At 42.0% G+C, this 17,387-nt stretch overlaps 1 protein-coding gene across 1 annotated transcript in view; it reads right to left on the bottom strand.

The window, feature by feature from the left end:
- Positions 1-6,234: 6,234 nt before the first annotated feature.
- LOC104988096 (retinol dehydrogenase 16-like) overlaps positions 6,235-17,387 on the bottom strand; it is a 15,663-nt gene continuing 4,510 nt past the window's right edge. The window contains exons 2-3 of the mRNA XM_010839279.1: positions 14,090-14,421; positions 6,235-8,017 (exon numbers count right to left, since the gene is read on the bottom strand). Of these exons, the coding sequence (XP_010837581.1) occupies positions 7,788-8,017; positions 14,090-14,402 (543 nt within the window). The 5' untranslated portion in view covers positions 14,403-14,421 and the 3' untranslated portion in view covers positions 6,235-7,787. The remainder of the gene's footprint in view (positions 8,018-14,089; positions 14,422-17,387) is intronic.

The following is a 17,387-nucleotide window of genomic DNA, read 5'->3' as shown; positions in this document are numbered from 1 at the left end:
ATAAAATAAATTATAATAAACAGCTAGCTCTTTTTCAGTATTTAATACCTGCAGTTCAGTTAGTAATTTTTTCATATATAGCATGTTGCCTGTGTGCAGTTGAACTTTAAAGTTCGTTGCAAAGCAGATTATCTTCTGTTCTTTTGCATAGCAATCAGAGTTGAAGTTGAAGTTTGTTTGCTACATCAACGAATTAAGGACATTTTCACAAATTGAGAGATAAACAAATATACAAAAAGAAAAGAAAAGAAAACATCTCCACATAACCAGGGCAGGGAAACCAGGGAGGTAACTAGCTTCTGGCCCTACTGAATCCAGGGGACCAAATAATGTCTTTGTGGTTTCTCATCCCAGCTCTCAATTCTACTTATCACTGCTTGGCTTTGCACCTCAAAAAGAATTGGCTCTTTCCATGTAGTAGGCAAGATGGCCACCAGTATCCTATACTTACTGTTCCCAGATAAAAAATCCTGGAGGAAAATGAAATTTTTGCTGTAGCCACATATCAATTCCTACTAATGACCTACCTTATTAACCTTATATGAGTCATGTGCTTATCTCTAAACAAAAGGCTGTGACCAAGGGGATGGAGCTTTGTGATGGGTCAAACAGATCCTCCATGTCAATATGGCTTATGGTTTTTTGTTTTGATCAATTGGCTAAATATCTGTTTTTTAGATATTTATTTTGATGCTCAAATACTCATAGATTTGTTCAGTGGGAGCCCCTGGAATCTACCTTCTGTGTCATTTTGACAAATTTCTTCATCCTTTGAGTGCTTACTTCCTTTCTCCTTCAACAAGATGGTCCAAACTCATCTTGCATATTCCCAGCACCTGTCCAGAGTCAACCACTTCTCTAAGTAGTCTTGTTTCCTTTTAGTAGACAATGGTAGTCAGAAGTCAAGATCTAGATACAAAGTTTTCTGATTGCTATTGCTATTGTGTTATTCTTCCCAAGCCCTTTCAGTGAAGAAGACTAGAGCACCAAAGAATTGATGCTTTTAAACTATGGTGCTACAGAAGACTCTTGAGAGTCCCTTGGACAGCAAGGAGATCAAACAAGTCAGTCCTAAAGGAAATCAACCCTGAATACTCATTGGAAGGACTGATGCTGAAGCTGAAGTTCCAATACTTTGGCCACCTGATATGAAGAGCCGACTCATTGGAAAAGACCCTAATGCTGGGAAAGATTGAAGGCAGAAGGAGAAGAGGGTGACAGAGGATGAGGTGGTTTGATGGCATCACCAATGCAATGGACATGAACTTGGTCAAACTCCTGGAGATGGTGAGGGACAGGGAGGCCTGCCATGCGGCAGTCCATGGGGTCGCAGAGAGTCAGACACGACTTGGCATCTGAACAACAAAATGTATATGTACGGATATGTGTATACATGTGTATAAGTGTGTATACATGTGTATAAGTTTGTATACATATTTAAATCTATATTTACTTGTATGGAAAACCATGGGCTCACAACAATACCTCCAGTTTCAGTCCAAAATCAAAATAGAGTTTTTGCCTTTGCATATTTGTAGCTCCTTTCTCTATAAGTAACAAATCTTATTAATATAGTCATTTATTCAATCTGCCCCCTTTATGAAAGCAATTTCCCATCACTGCCGCAACCCCCTTCCATGTGCAAACACCCTTCTTACTTCCACTGGGCTCCAACAAACCATGCTGGGCAGCCCTCCTATGTGACCACAATACTCACCCAGGTAAATCTGGACAGCTCTCCTGCACAAGCAGTCCCCTCCTTCAGCTCATGCTCAGATTCTCTGACACTCCACCCATTCCCCAAACCCTCCACAGTGTCAATGCCTGCCTTAACTTGACTCATCGTTATGGCATTGAGTGAATTTTCAGCACCTCATTTTTTAATGTTATTTTATTACTACATATTAAATTATAATGTATATCTATGTCTTTATTTTTTAATTATAGCATTGCAAATAATACTTAAGCCTTTTTTGACAATTATCCTTGACTTATAGTGTTTTCTTTTTCTCTAGTAGTAACCCCTGCATGCCATTAGCTTAATGTATATTCTTGCATTTTTGAAGTTTGTATTCATATATATATATATATATATATATATTTATATACATGTTCCGAAAAGAAGCATAATATACATCTTACATGGACTTCCTTGGCAGCTCAGACAGTACACTCAGCCTGCAATGCAGGAGACCAGGGTTAGGTCCCTGAGTCAGGAAGATCTCCTGGAGAAGGAAATGTCAACCCACTCCAGTATTCTTGCCTGGAAAATTCCGTGGACAGAGGAACCTGGGGCCTGCAGTCCATGGGGTCACAAAGAGTCGGACACGACTAAGTGACTAACACTTTCACTTTCACTTACATGGTCTTTCCCCTTCACTTTGTTCCCCCTTTTCTAGGATTTAGTGTAAAGGTTAAGGTTACAGTAATTTCAGTCTGCTGCATCTTTTTAAATAACTTCATTTAGTTACTTTTGGCTGTCCTGGATCTTTGTTGCTGTGCGGGCTTCTCTCTAGCTGTGGTGAGCAAGGCCTACTCTCTTGTTGTGGGACTCGGGCTGTAGGTCATGAGGGCTTCAGAAGTTGCGGCACGTGGGCTCAGTAGTTGCAGCTCCTGGACTCTAGAGCACAGGCTCAGTAGTTGGGGAGCTTGGGCTTAGTTGTTCTGAGGTGTGTGGGATCTTCCCGGCCCAGAGATCAAATCTGTGTCTCCTGCATTGGCAGACGGATTCTTTAACCACTGAGCCACCAGGGAAGCCCCTGCTGCCATCTTAAAATCGAGAGCTGTTATTTGACTTTTCCTTCACCACTTGGCCCAATGACTAGGATGTAATAGTTACTCAATAAAATGTTGTTTTAATTGGATTTCTTAAGCTAGATTTCAGAAATCAAGTTATTTATTTTTTAACTTTTTAATTTGTATTGGGATATAGCCAATCAACAAAAATTGTTGTGACCATTTCAGGTGAACAGTGAAAGGATACAGCCATATACACACATGTATCCATTCTCCCCCGAACTACCCTCCCATCCAGGCAAAATGTTTTTTAATCTGCCAAATTATTAGAAGAAAAGAGGTTAGATTTTTCTGCCATCAGAACTCTGAGGATAAATGCTATGCTTATCAGGGCTTACAGTGAGATCACTGTCCTTACCACTGTCCTTAACCACTGAGCCACCAGGGAAGCTTTTACACCAGGGAAGATTTTACAGTGAGATCACTGTCCTTACCATGTATCTCACATATTTGACTCTTTTAACATACTATTTAAATGGTAGCAATATTCATGTGAAATCTCCAACTTAGGAGGATCTTAACATATGATGATTTATTTATGATGGTTTGATTTGTTGGTCACCTCATTTTAGAATTATCCTTATTGAAAATAATGTCAGAACAGTGATGACAAATTTTCCTCTGTAACTGTCCATTTGATTCGGACCAGGTCTGTGCAGTCAAAGATAGCAGAAATCAGTATTCTCTCATTTGTAAAGCAGAATAATTCTGACAGGATGAATGTATTATGCAGACAGCAAGTTCCCATGTCTCCAAACATAGCAATAATTCCAACACAGACATAATTTTCTCTTTGAAATACCTAAGATTCTGCCGGGTAGGACATCAAATGATAATTTTTCAATGTGAAAAATGTATGATTTTATCACTACAAGAATAGAAATGTTGGCATAGCATGAGAGTTCTATTTATCCATTTAGGCAACCATGAGACTTGGAGTCAGGAGACCTGTCCTGTGCTTAGCTGGAGATTCTCAGAACTAAGAAAAGTGAGCCATTCTCAGTTTGAGTTTTCACACAACTAAGCGGGGATAATAAGAGGTTACCTATCTCATAGCATTATCCCCCATGAGCTAAGTATTTTTCAATGTAGATATGGTATGATGAGTCCAAAGCATCATATAATTAGATATTGCTAAGAGAGTCCCAGGTGGCTCAGTGGTAAAGAATCTGCCAGCCAATGCAGGAGCCCCAGGAGATGCAGGTTCAATCCCTAGATTGGGAAGATCCCCTGGAAAGGGAAATGGCAACCCAATCCAGTATTCTTGCCTGGAGAATCCCATGGACAGAGGAGCCTGGTGGGCTACAGTCCACAGGATCACAAAGAGTCGGACACAACTGAGTGACCAAGCATAAAGAGAGACACAAGGACAAATGGTTAGTTTTAGAATATTTGAAGCATAACTTGCAAGAATATCCTCCAAAGGCAGAAAGAAGGATCCGTCTCAAAGTACCTTGAGTCTCTCCGAACTCTTGAAACAGACATATGGGACAATATTATTCTCATTTAAGAGAAGCAAACTCAGAGCAATACCTTTGCCCAGAGTTACACAGTCAGAAATAGCAGAGTTAGGATCCGACCTTGGCCCTTTTTGATTCCCAAGGCCAGTTTCCCTACCCTCAACTTACTATCCCCAAAGCTAAGTGGGGAAGGGAGCAGAACTGAGAGGAATTTGGTGAGGGGAGGACAGTGAGGTTGATCTGGGGCAAAGTAGGGGTCAAAAAACAAGCCAAGGACTAGAGGAACACTTTCACAGAGTCATGCAGGTGACCACTGACAGAGAATCTGGGCAGAGGTAGTCGTGTGTATATGTGTGTGTTAGTCACTCAGTCATGTCCGACTCTTTGCAATCCCATGGACTGTAGTCCGCCAGGCTCCTCTGTCCATGGGATTTTCCAGGCAAGAATAGTGGAGTAGGTTTCCATTTCCTTCTCCAGGGGATCTTCCCAATCCAGAGATCGAACTCAGGTCTCCCACATTACAGGCAGATTCTTTACCATTTGAGCTACAAGGGAAGCCCAGACAGAGGTAGTTAAGTCTGAGTATTTCAAAAGTTAACAAGAAGAGGACTAAATTATTTAATCCATTGATTTATTTGATAAACTAATTTAATCTTCAGAAAAGTAAGATTTTTTAAAAAACTGCTGGAAAGAAAATAATTTATATCTAAAATAGAAAACCACCAATAATGTGAGACTCTCAAGTTAGTAGCTATGACCATGCCCACACCTCTTACACCAGGTTAAGAGACCCGATAGCCCTTTGAACTTTGAAAATTCTCTCGGTAGAGTCATCCCACACTGGAGTGATCCAGCTAGAAAGTGAGTGCCACAAGGCAGGGACCTTGTTTTGTATATGGATGAATCTTTAGCACCCAGAACTGTGCCTGGAATATTAGAGGTATGCACCAAGTATTTTTTGAAAGAATCTGAAAATTTGTGAACTAAAATATGGCATCATCTCTGAGGACCCATTGGAGCAGAGAGCTGCATGTTCCTCTGGTTCATTCTCCTTTCAAGAAGAAAATCTGATGACTGCTCCCCATCTAGAATCAAGTGTTTAGATTGAACTCACAGACTACAAAGCATTTTAGTGCCTGATCACCTATAAAATATGACAAAGGATAAAGTCTGCCACAGGTGTTGGTAAATAAGACAGAGCAAAAGTGAAGCATTTGCTGTTCCAGTCAATAGAGTAGCAGATACGAGGGTGAACAGCAGTCAGGTTGTGCTCCATGAAGCTGGCGACGGGGCTTAGATTCTCCTTTCCTTTAGCAATGAGGCCATGAAAATACTGGCAATCTGTTATAGGGGGGGGGCGGGGGAAGTTAGAACTGTGGTAACACATTAACTTGAAAAGAAACAGGAGAAAATACAAGGTAACAAGCAATGTTGGAGGAGTGGGGGGAGTACAGGACAGGAAGAGAGTGGTCTTGTTTTCCAGGTCTGAGGCTGGGTGGGTGGTAGCTGCTGGAGGGCTGTGCAAGAGGGTGCAGGATGCAGGGCTCAGGGCACAAGCTCTGCAGTTGTGCTGTCCAGCACTGCAGCCAGAGCCACATGTGGCAACTGAGCATAAGAAATGTGGTCAATCTGATTGATATGCGCAATAAATGTAAAATTTCACATTGGGTTGCAAAGACTTAGTACAAAGAAAGAATGTAAAATATCTCAGTCGTAATTTTTTTATATTGATTTGTTGAAATGACAGTATTCTGGATAGAGTCTGTTCTGAACTAAATTCACCTGTCTGTTGTTTTTCTTTAATGTGGCTGTTAGAAAAATTAAAAATGCATATGTGGCTTACAGTTGTGGCTAGCATTGTATTTCTATTGGGCTAAAGTTGTCTAGAGCAATATTATATGTGTGTGTGTGTATATATGTGTGTGTGTGTGTGTGTAATGCACACATATATGTGTTTGTGTGTGTGCTCAGTCACTCAGTCATGTCCAGATATTGAAGGATTCAATTCATTACTCTGCCACTGACTTGCAGAGTAATCTTGGGAAATGACTCAATATTTCAGGCTTCAGCTTTCTTATCTGTAAATGAGGGATAACACCAGAACTTTCCTTCCAGGGTTATGAGAACTGACAGAGTTAATTCTTCCATAGTACCTGGCACAGAGCTTTCATATACTGAGCAGGTGTTGGGGCTCAGGGGAAACCTGACAGCCTGAGTGAAGCAGGAGGGACAGCAGCAAGTGAGCTGGGCCTCCTGCTATACACAGCAAGGACTTGGGAAGTTAATAACTCTGCCATCCCTGCTCTGGGGGAATAGAGGAAGAACTTACAGTCTTCAAAGTACTTCTGTCCATAGCTCTCTTTCACCTCTGGGGACACTTGACTCCAGATCCCCTCAAGAATATCCTGCATATTGTCAGGGAAAATGGATGTTTTGTACTTTCCAGGTACTATGAGAACAACACGAATGCCAAAATGACTGAGGTCCCTTCTGAAACACAAGGTGAGAGAGTGCTAACCAAGGAAACGATACTGGTGTCTGACCTTATCAATCCCACCCCTTCTTAAGCAAAGAATGCCCAAGGCAGAATGTTTCAAGAAAGGCATTTGGGTCAGGGAAGAATATGAAAGAGTACACTCAAGCATCTTGGGAAGATATTCAAGTAAAATGAGAAGGGCCAACACCCATAGATTGCTTTCTGAAAAGCTTCAGATCTGGGCTTTGATGCTGCCTCTTGCTGCCCATCTCACACCACTCTCTTACAGACACTCCCTCCTCTGTGACAGCTCCCTGAACCCCTGAGCCTCTTCCTCCTTACCTACTGCTCAGGTTAGAACTCAGTGTCTTTGTGAAGCCTTCCTTGACCTCTGCCCCAGGGAAAGGTAAGTCACCCCCTTGTCGGTGCCTCTATGCACCAGCACATACTCATGTTCATATTTGCTGTATGCCCACTCCAGAGATTTTCACCCACAGAACTGAGTTCAGATCCTGGCTCAACTTCACACTTGACCATAGAGAATCATCGTGTCTTATGCATGAGTTTTCTGTGAGGAGTGAATAGAATGCTTGGCCCAGAGCTTTCCCTTTAACCCACCAAGGTTCAGTCTTTCCTTATGAGAACCGTCAGTCAGGTTTAGTGACTTAAGGTACTTAATGAACAAGGCAAATAATTTTTTAGTGACAGACTCTTATCATTTACATATGAAGTATACATTACATACATAATATTCATTTATATTTTATACATATATATGTCTTACAGAAATATATTAAATTTGTTTGAAACACATAGAAATCTTATAGGAGTGGCAATTAAGACCAAATAAATCCTAATACATTTTTCACATTCCCTAATGTACTACCTTATATTGTGAAAAGATTTAGACATTCCATTTCCAAAGTTTTTCATTTTAGTTGCCATCTATATATCAGGAACCCAGGCTCACCATTCACAAATACACTCCTAGCCACAGTCAAGTCTTCCTCAGAGGTTGAGCCTTACCTCAGACTGTCGGATAAAGCTTCTACCCTCTACTTAGAAATGCAGTAGCCACCGCCAAACAGGGATACTCTCCTAGCTGGACTAGAAACATTTAGTACTCTTCCCCTGGTCTTTCTGATCAGGGGAGGAAAGCTCAGTGTCACCTCGATGAGGCCAATCAAGTTCACATTCAAGATCTTGGAGAAGTCATCTTTAGTCTGCCATTCATTCGGGGCAGCAGGCAGAAGGATGCCAGCATTGTTCACCAAACCCCAGAGGCCTGGGGTAGAAACAAAAGGTATTAGTTAGAGACAGAAAACCCATTTATGAATCATTTCAGTGTTCAAGCCACATTCTCTTGAGGAAGATAAACAATAAATCCAATAGACTGGAAAATTATAAAGTATGTTTTAGTGTGCATGGGAAGTCACTTCAGTTTTGTCCAACTCTGTGTGGCCCTATGGACTGTAGCCCGCCAGGCTCCTCTATCCAGGGGATTCTCCAGGCAAGATTATTGAAGTGTGTTGCCATGCCCTCCTCCAAGGGATCTTCCTGACCCAGGGATCGAACTGCATTTGGTCTCCTCCATTGCAGCCAGATTCTTTAGCACTAGCACCACCAGGGCAATGGCACCCCACTCCAGTACTCTTGCCTGGAAAATCCCATGGATGGAGGAGCCTGGTGGGCTGAAGTCCATGGGGTCACTAGGAGTCAGACCCGACTGAGCAACTTCACTTTCACTTTTCACTTTCATGCATTGGAGACGGAAATAGCCACCCACTCCAGTGTTCTTGCCTGGAGAATCCCAGGGACGGGGGAGCCTGGTCGGCTGCCGTCTATGGGGTCACACAGAGTCGGATACGACTGAAGCGACTGAGCAGCAGCAGCAGCAGCACCACCACCTGGGAAGCCTGATAGAGTATGTTAGTAGTGTTAGTTGCTCAGTCGAGTCCAACTCTTTGCAATTCCATGGACTGAGCCCACCAGGCTCCTTTGTTCATGGGATTCTCCAGACAAGAATACTGGAGTGGATTGCCATTCCCTTCTCCAGGGGATCTTCCTGACCCAGGGATCGAACCTTGGTCTCCTGCATTGCAGGCAGATTCTTTACCGTTTGAGCTACAGAGAAGACCTAAAGTATGTTCTTGCTGCTGCTGCTAAGTCACTTCAGTCATGTCCAACTCTGTGTGACCCTATAGACAGCAGCCCACCAGACTCCCCCGTTCCTGGGATTCTCCAGGCAAGAACACTGGAGTGGGTTGCCATTTCCTTCTTCAATGCATCAAAGTAAAAAGTGAAAGTGAAGTTGCTCAGTCATATCTTGGCGACTGCATGAACTGCAGCCCACCAGGCTCCTCCATCCATGGGATTTTCCAGGCAAGAGTACTGGAGTGGGTTGCCATTGCCTTCTCCGAGTATGTTAGATGGTGGTAAATAGTAATGGACTTAAAAAGCTGGTGAGCAGGACTGGGTGGGCTGGTGAGGACTGTTTGTCACCATACTGAGTGAGGTGGTTGGGACAAGCTTCCTAGTAAAATAGAGAACTGAGCAAGTTCTATTTTACGGAAGAAAAATGGGTCAAAGGACCATCTGGAGCTTAGATAGGTTTAAGTGAAAAAAACAGCTGCAATAAATACTGCCAGGCAGGAGGATGCCTAGGGCAGGCTGTGCTGGTACAGATAATGGTAGATGGGTAGAGGAGATAGGAAGAGTCTGGGGAAATTCTCTGCCAATTGCTTTAGTTTTTCTCAGTTAAGTAGGTCATCAGCCCAGAGCAAGGGTAGGAGGGAATGAGTTGTGGGTATGAAGAAAGGAAAAGTTTGAAATGGTTGTTTGGAAATTAGGAGAATGAATGGAGTATAACCATATACAACAGCAATAGCATAAGAGCTCACTAGAGGGTTGTGATCATGAATTTTTCTACAAGGACAGGCATGGGGCAGTGAGAGATGGTATTACCCAGGCTTGTGGTTTTACCAAGTACTACTAAGAGAGAAAAGGGGATGAGAGAGTGTCAGGCATATGCAATGGGGTGATCACAGTAACAGATCATGGAATGAAGACAGGTAATATCAAGGGATGAGGATTTGCGAAAAATATTTGGATCAATGGATTGCAGGTCCTGCTGGGCCTGAAAATTTGGGATCTGGGGGAGAGCTGCAGTGAGCTGGAAAGAGTAGAGGTGGTTGTTTTAAGAATGGGATGCAAAAAAAAAAAAAAAGAAAAAAAAAAAAATGGGATGCAACTAAGATGTCTCAGGCTCTAGGAAAGTAATGAGCCCAGCAGGCCTCAGCCCCATTGCCCTGTCTTTGCTTTGAAAATCTTGCAGAGCTCAGTAAACAACAGGACTAAAAATTACTTATTTTGTATATCATTAAGCTTTGTATGCAATATCCTGAAGCGGTATGTTCTCATGACTCAGTTATTAACTCTCACACTCTCCCATACCTGAGATGATAGTACACTTCCCTTCCTTTTAAAAAACAATGGAAATGTGAGTGACCAACAGAGAGTGAAATCAAAGATAATCTTAACTCCTTTCCAATTTATCTTGAACCCTGTACAACCTTGAAGTGAAGTGGCTCAGTCGTGTCCTACTCTTTGCGACCCCATGGACTGTAGCCTACCAGGTTCCTCCATCCATGGAATTTTCCAGGCAAGAACACTGGAGTGGATTGCCATTTCCTTCTCCAGGAGATCTTTCCAACCCAGAGATAGAACCTAGGTCTCCCGCATTGCAAGCAGACACTTTACCATCTGAGCCACCAGAGAAGCCAAACTCAAATATTAATTTTTAACCAATATTAATTTTAATATTTAATTAAAATATTAATTTTTAACCAACAAATTACTGTACTGTCCCCATGACTTTTGATACATCCTGGTGTTTTCACACACACTGACCAAGAATTGCCAATGTTGGGCAATGTTCAGAGTAAATTTACCCAGGTGGCAGGGTCCTGGCAACAGGACGGTAACTCAGAGAGAACAGATTGGAACTTACAAAAATAAACAAAGGGAAAGGTCTTAAATTTCGTGTTCCTTCATGAGTGTATGTGCTAAGCCACTTCACCCCACAGACCATAGCCTGCCAGGCTCTTCTGTCCATGAGATTCTCCAGGCAAGAATGCTGGAGTGGGTTGCCATGCCCTCCTCCAGGGCATCTTCTCAACCCAGGGATCAAACCCACATCTCTTACATCTCCTGCGTTGGCAGGCAGGTTCTTTACCACTATCACCACCTGGGAAACCCCTTAACATTTCTTTCATTGTCTCACAATTCCTGGTCTTCTCTCCACCACTCTCATAACCCAAAAAGACTGAAAGGAAGAGAATATACACTCTTGTATTGTGAAAATGGTCTTTAAGTAATGATTCCCCAATATCAGTATTACTTTTTTTTAACAATATTACTTTCTTTCCTTTATTCATTTTTTAGAACTTTGCAGAAGATGGGGATATGAATAGAAAAGAAGTGACATCTTCCACAATTTATGTCCTTGGCTCAAAATCCCAACAGAGGCCATTCTCCACTTCAGAGATCCCATTCTCAAAAAGCAGAGAATACCTTCTGTATCGTACAGGGAGCTCAGAGCAGGGCTCTGTGATGACCCAGATGGTGGCATGGGGGAAGGGGGTGAGGGAGAGGTCCAAGAGAGAGGGAATATATGTATGCTTATAGCTGATTCATTTTTTTGTACAGCAGAAACCAACACAACATTGTAAAGCAAGTATATCTCATTTTTTTTTAAAGGGAAGAGAGTGAGGGATCTGTGCTGGGGTGTTTACTGATTCTTATGTGCCAATGTCATCCAGTATCATAGGAGACTGTATGTGTAAATAATATATATTCAAATAGTTAAGACATCAATCATTCTCTCAAGAAATTTAAAATTGCTTGCAATAAAAGTTGTATTGGAAAAAGGGACTACACTGATAATCAGTACAACCAAGATTAAATTCCAAAAAAGTCAGAAAAGTATGCGTAACTAGATTTAGAGAGAAGCCTTCAGCCAGGGGTGGCCTTTAAAGGAGAGGCTCCAATTCAGAGATGCAGGATGAATAAAACTGTGACCACAGGAAGCCATTGGCATCAGCAGTCCCCAAACGCATCAGATTTAGCTGCTTAAGGAGGAGGCTTATTTCTGGAGCATTGAGGGTGTGAGGTTTTGAGGCTTCAACCTTTCATAATATATAGAGACTTATCTCTGAAAGAGCCAAACCCCCTTTTCATTTTTCTCTCATTACTACAGGAGAGGGAGAGAAAAATAAAACTTCAAAGGAGACATGCGTCCTGGGGCTCAAGGAATTTAAGGGTGTTTTGAAAATACTTGAGGCAGTACAAAGTCCTTATTCACTCCAAGATCTTGAAATAATGTGACCAAATAGAACACTTTGTGAAATAAATGATTACAAAATACATGTCAACCTAATTAATGGTTCATTGTTCTGTAAACAATTTAAGAGTTCAAGTTTCTCACATTTCTCACATTGTGTGTTTGTGATAATAGCTACAGAGTCACAGACAATCACCAATTAAAATAAATTATAGTCAGTTGTGATAGTTTTATTTCTAGCACTAGTTTGTTTTCAAATAAAGCTTTATTTTAAAATTTACTTTTTAACTAAGAGAAAATCTTTTCTGTATGTAGGTGTGGATGCATTTCCATGCCTTTGATCTGCTGTGCAGTGCAGGGCCTCTACAGTGACCAGCTGGACGTTCAGCCTGAAGCAAGGCAATATCTCATCCTCTTTTATTTGGTCTCAGTAGCTATGTAGCTCAAACAAAAATTTAGTAAGTTTTTGTGTCATGAATTTAAACTAGAAAGTCATGCTGTTCTCAGTAATTGTGAACAAGCGTTTTGCCAAAGTGCCAAAAGAAGACATTTAAACAGCAACCCCCGCCCCCCAAAAATGGTCCCAGAGCCTTTTACAAAAATAAGGATAAAGTGTCCTCCACCTGTGCCAACTACTGGAACATTTGCAGCTGAGAGGACCACACAGCATGGACAGAGGGAATTAATTCTCAATTTCCTTTCAGCACTGGTAGCAGAAGGGCTATGCAAGGAAGAAACATGCAGAACTTGAGAGAAAGCAGCAGTTCCTTCAAGCTTCCCAGGTAGGGCTAGTGGTAAAGAATCCGCCTGCCAATGCAGCAGATGCAGGAGATGTGGGTTTGATCCCTGGAATGGGAAGATCCCCTGGAGAAGGAAATGGCAACCCACTGCAGTATTCTTGCCTGGAAAATCCCATGGACAGAGGAGCCTGTCAGGCTTCAGTGCATTAGGTCAGATACGACCTAGTGACTGAGCAACAGCAGTTCCTTCATGTTGAGCGCAGCACGGGCAGTGGGACAGTCAATGTGCCTTTCCTTGGTTTCAGCCTCTCTTTCAGGGATTCCCTGTATTCAGAGTTCTTGCCCAGGATGCACATGGTTCAAGGCCAGGTGAGTGCAAGAAAGGGAGAAGAACCAACACCTACAGCTATTAGTCTGCGGAATGCTCACTCAGCTGAAGGACATACCACTTCCAGATCCCAAATGGTCAGCCCTGGATTTTCTTCTAGAAAATTGAGAAATCTGGCTGCTCCCTTGCCAAAGGGAAGGCACCTATTTAGCCTCACAGGAAGCCCTCTCTGCTGCTTGCCTGGGCTGTCTGAGAAACTCATGCCAGGACTGATAAGAGAGGACAGTACACACAGATTTTGCCTGGGTCTTGGTGACAGGAGTTGGGGTATACCTTGATCTCAATTATTTTCTCAAGATCGACTCATCATAAATTCACTGTCAGCACTGACTGAACAATAAAGGCATTTCCAGAACCCTCCCTGAATACAGTAGGTTTTTCTGATTCTCAACATTTGCTACCTTTGAAAAAGACAGATTTATACTGTTCTCAAGAAAAGACATGTAAAATTATATACGAGCAGCATAATGGCAGCCTGCTCATGGCAGAGTTAACATTTTTACTCTGGATTTTCAGAGGATACCATGCATGCAAATTACGGTTTCTGCACCACAGTCACCTCTTTCTTTCCCCTCATTGCCTTTCTAGCCTTCATTCTATCTTCCCTACCTATACATACTCTTACATATTAAATCTGTTTCCTCACTGCTTTACCTTCCACTCTGATACACATATATTCCATACAACCTGACTTTTTTAGGCCAGTCCCAAGTATGTTCACTTACTCCATGAATGCTAATGTATTTTTGAGTCTTCGTGTAATAAAACATGTCCCAAATATATCCCCACCCTGAGCCCCAAGACTTTTCACCTGGCATGGTTTTTGCTAATTCTAAAACACTGAAGACAAAGCAGCCTATCCAATGGACAGACTTCCCCTGGCCATACCTCTGTCCCCGACATCTTCCTTCACCCACTCGGTGGCCTCAGCGATGCTCTCTGTCTTGGTGACGTCCAGGATCACTGTCTGCAGCCTGTCTGACATCTGGTTCCTCAGCTGCTCGGCCCCCTGCTCTGTCAGACACGCAGCCAAAACCCTCAAGCCTCGTAGGTCCAGCTGCCTGGCCAGGAGGTTCCCAAAGCCTGAGTCACAGCCCGTGATGAAGACAAACTTGTCCCGGAGGTGGCTCACCACCTGCCTCTCCCGGTACCAGTGCAGGAGGTAGTACAGGCCCATGAGGACCACCAGGTACAGCCACATGGCAGAAACCTGTCCTTCCCTTTAAGAAAAAAGAAAATTCTTCCAGACTCAAACAGGTTAGGGTTATGTTTGCCTGCTTTTTTATTGTTTTCTAGTTTACCCTTAATCTACTCAATTAAGTTAATGACGCCTATAAAGATTAACTTTTGATATAATAATTCTGAAAGTTGGTTATTTAAGAGGCTTTTGAGGAATGTATTTGAAAATAGGAAAGCAGGATGATTCTATCAGATTTAGGAATTAATATGAAACTCCTATTCTGGTCATGCTGTTAAAAAGGAGTATTTGACAAAAATTTAGATGCATTGATATTAGGTAAAGAAAGGAGATAATGAGTCAGTTGGCAACTTCAAGCATTCAGAAATAGATACAGCTTGATTCTTCAAAATTGAATTTGTTAAAATTAAAAGTGTTGCTAGATATGCAGATATGGTTTTTCCTTCTTTGTTCTCTCCTCTTCTAAATAAACAAACAAAAAAATACATTTAAGCAACTTTATAGAATAAAGATCATAATTATAATTAATTTAATCTTAATTTTATCTGATATTTAATGTTCAATTCAAAAATATTAATTTATTTTAATATCCCTATTATGTAAAGACAGTGAAGGAGAAAGATAAATAAGTAAATATACATATTTAAGATCAAGAAAGGAAACTCAAGAAATACACAAAAACTATTGTAAAAACACTAAGAAGTGATAACTAGATGTTGGGAGGACAGCAGGATGAATAGGTAAAATGTAGACAATTTTTAGGACAGTGAAACTATTCCAGATGATACTGTAATGGTGGGCATGATCTCAGACAGTCAACAACGAGCAGTCCTGAAAAGAGTTCTTTGTTCCCTGCCTGGAAGTTGAACCGGGGTAGCCTGGATGAGGCAATGGCACCCCACTCCAGTACTCTTGCCTGGAAAATCCCATGGACGGAGGAGTCTGGAAGGCTGCAGTCCATGGGGTCGCTGAGGGTTGGACACAACTGAGCAACTTCACTTTCACTTTTCCCTTTCATGCATTAGAGAAGGAAATGGCAACCCACTCCAGTGTTCTTGCCTGGAGAATCCCAGGGATGAGCGAGCCTGGTGGGCTGCCGTCTGTGGGGTCGCACAGAGTTGGACACAACTGAAGTGACTTAGCAGTAGCAGCAGCCTGGATGAAAACTGGAAACCCTAGCCACTAGACCACCAGGGGCTAGAAGCCAGACGCACATTTTTCCCGGCTCTTACCCCCATGGAAAGCAAGGATGTTTCAAGGAGGTAAAAACTGTAAAAATAGATACAAAGTTTATTTTTGGAGACACAGCGTTACTTGTGGGAGAGCATACAGAGAAACTGTTTAAGACAGAAGCAAGGCAGAAATTACACACCCAAAGAAAAAGAGTGGGGGTGTCCTATCTAATGAGGAGTAGCCCAGTAAAGAGGTGACTTAAATCACTTATATAGGATAATCTTTCCTGGTCTTTGTTCACCTTTAGCCAATTATCTTGTTTTCTTTTCACACCTGATTGGTTCTAGGACCCTCTGCAACATTCCAGCACAACTATTTGCTAAGATGGATTCCACCACAGAGGCCTGTGGGGGTATGTCCACACTAATTCTGAGTGGTACCCCCTCCCTTTTTGACCCCCAAGGAGCCTTCCTGCACGTGTGCAGACAGTGAAGTTTTTCTTGACCTCAGGAGAGGTTATCTTATTTCTTTACTTCAGCAGAGCTCAGCTTCTACCACTAGCTTTGTTCTTGGAGTGTTAGGGTTTTAAAAAAAAGCTTCAGTTCTACTCCACTTGACAAACACTAGCTGTGCAGCCCACAGGCCCATCTATCTCCTACCGCAGATACCTGTCATTAATCACTTGTCAAAAATCACAGAAGGTATGACAAGAAGAGTGAATCCGGTGTAAACTTAGACTACAGGTGATAATGATGTGTCCATGTAGGTTCATCAATTGTAAAAAATATATTATTCTGATGTGGGACATTTCATAGTGAGAGAGGCTATCATATGTGGGGTCAGAGTGTGTATGGGAACTCTATACTTTCTATTCAATTCTGCTGTGAGTCTAAAACTTCTCTAAATACTAAGTCAAAAGAGATAGAAAGATAAAAACCATGACATGTACCAAGATCAAGGAGGAAAGACAGATTATATCTGGCTGGAGAAATGAAAGCTATGAGTAACTTCCAAAGGGCTGAGACTCTCCCAGAGTAACTTTAATTGATATTTCCCTTATAAAACTCATATTCATGTACCCTACTGTCTTCTTGACATCTCTATTACACAGAATCACAGGTTCATAAAAATGTTAACCTATAAAATATACAATACAACACTCAAATAGAAATAATATATCAGATTTAACATCTTGAAAGAGAACTATAATTCATCTCCCTGCCCCAAATTACTTTCTTCTTAAATCTTTCTTATTTTAATAAATAGCATCTCTCCACCCAGTTACACAAACCAGAAACCTGAGAGTCATTCTTAACCCTTCTTGCTCCCTCAGGCTCCATGTACAATCCAGATGTTGATTATATGTACCTTTTTTTAAAATTGGGGTATAGTTGCTTTACAATGTTGTGTTAGTTTCTGCAGAACAGTGAAAAAGCTATCAGTTCAGTTCAGTTCAGTCGCTCAGTCGTGTCCGACTCTTTGCGACCCCATGAACTGCAGCATGCCAGGCCTCCCTGTCCATCACCAACTCCTGGAGTTCACCGAGACTCATGTCCATCGAGTCAGTGATGCCATCCAGCCATCTCATCCTCTGTCGTCCCCTTCTCCTCCTGCCCTCAATCCCTCCCAGCATCAGTCTTTTTCAATGAGTCAACTCTTTGCATGAGGTGGCCAAAGTACTGGAGTTTCAGCTTTAGCATTCCTTCCAAAGAAATCCCAGGGCTGATCTCCTTCAGAATGGACTGATTGGATCTCCTTGCAGTCCAAGGGACTCTCAAGAGTCTTCTCCAACACCACAGTTCAAAAGCATCAATT

Source organism: Bison bison, unplaced genomic scaffold (assembly GCF_000754665.1).
Source record: "Bison bison bison isolate TAMUID 2011002044 unplaced genomic scaffold, Bison_UMD1.0 scf7180017864115, whole genome shotgun sequence".
NCBI lineage: Eukaryota > Metazoa > Chordata > Mammalia > Artiodactyla > Bovidae > Bison > Bison bison.
Note: the sequence above shows the minus strand (reverse complement) of the source record. Positions and strands in the feature narration are given on the sequence as shown.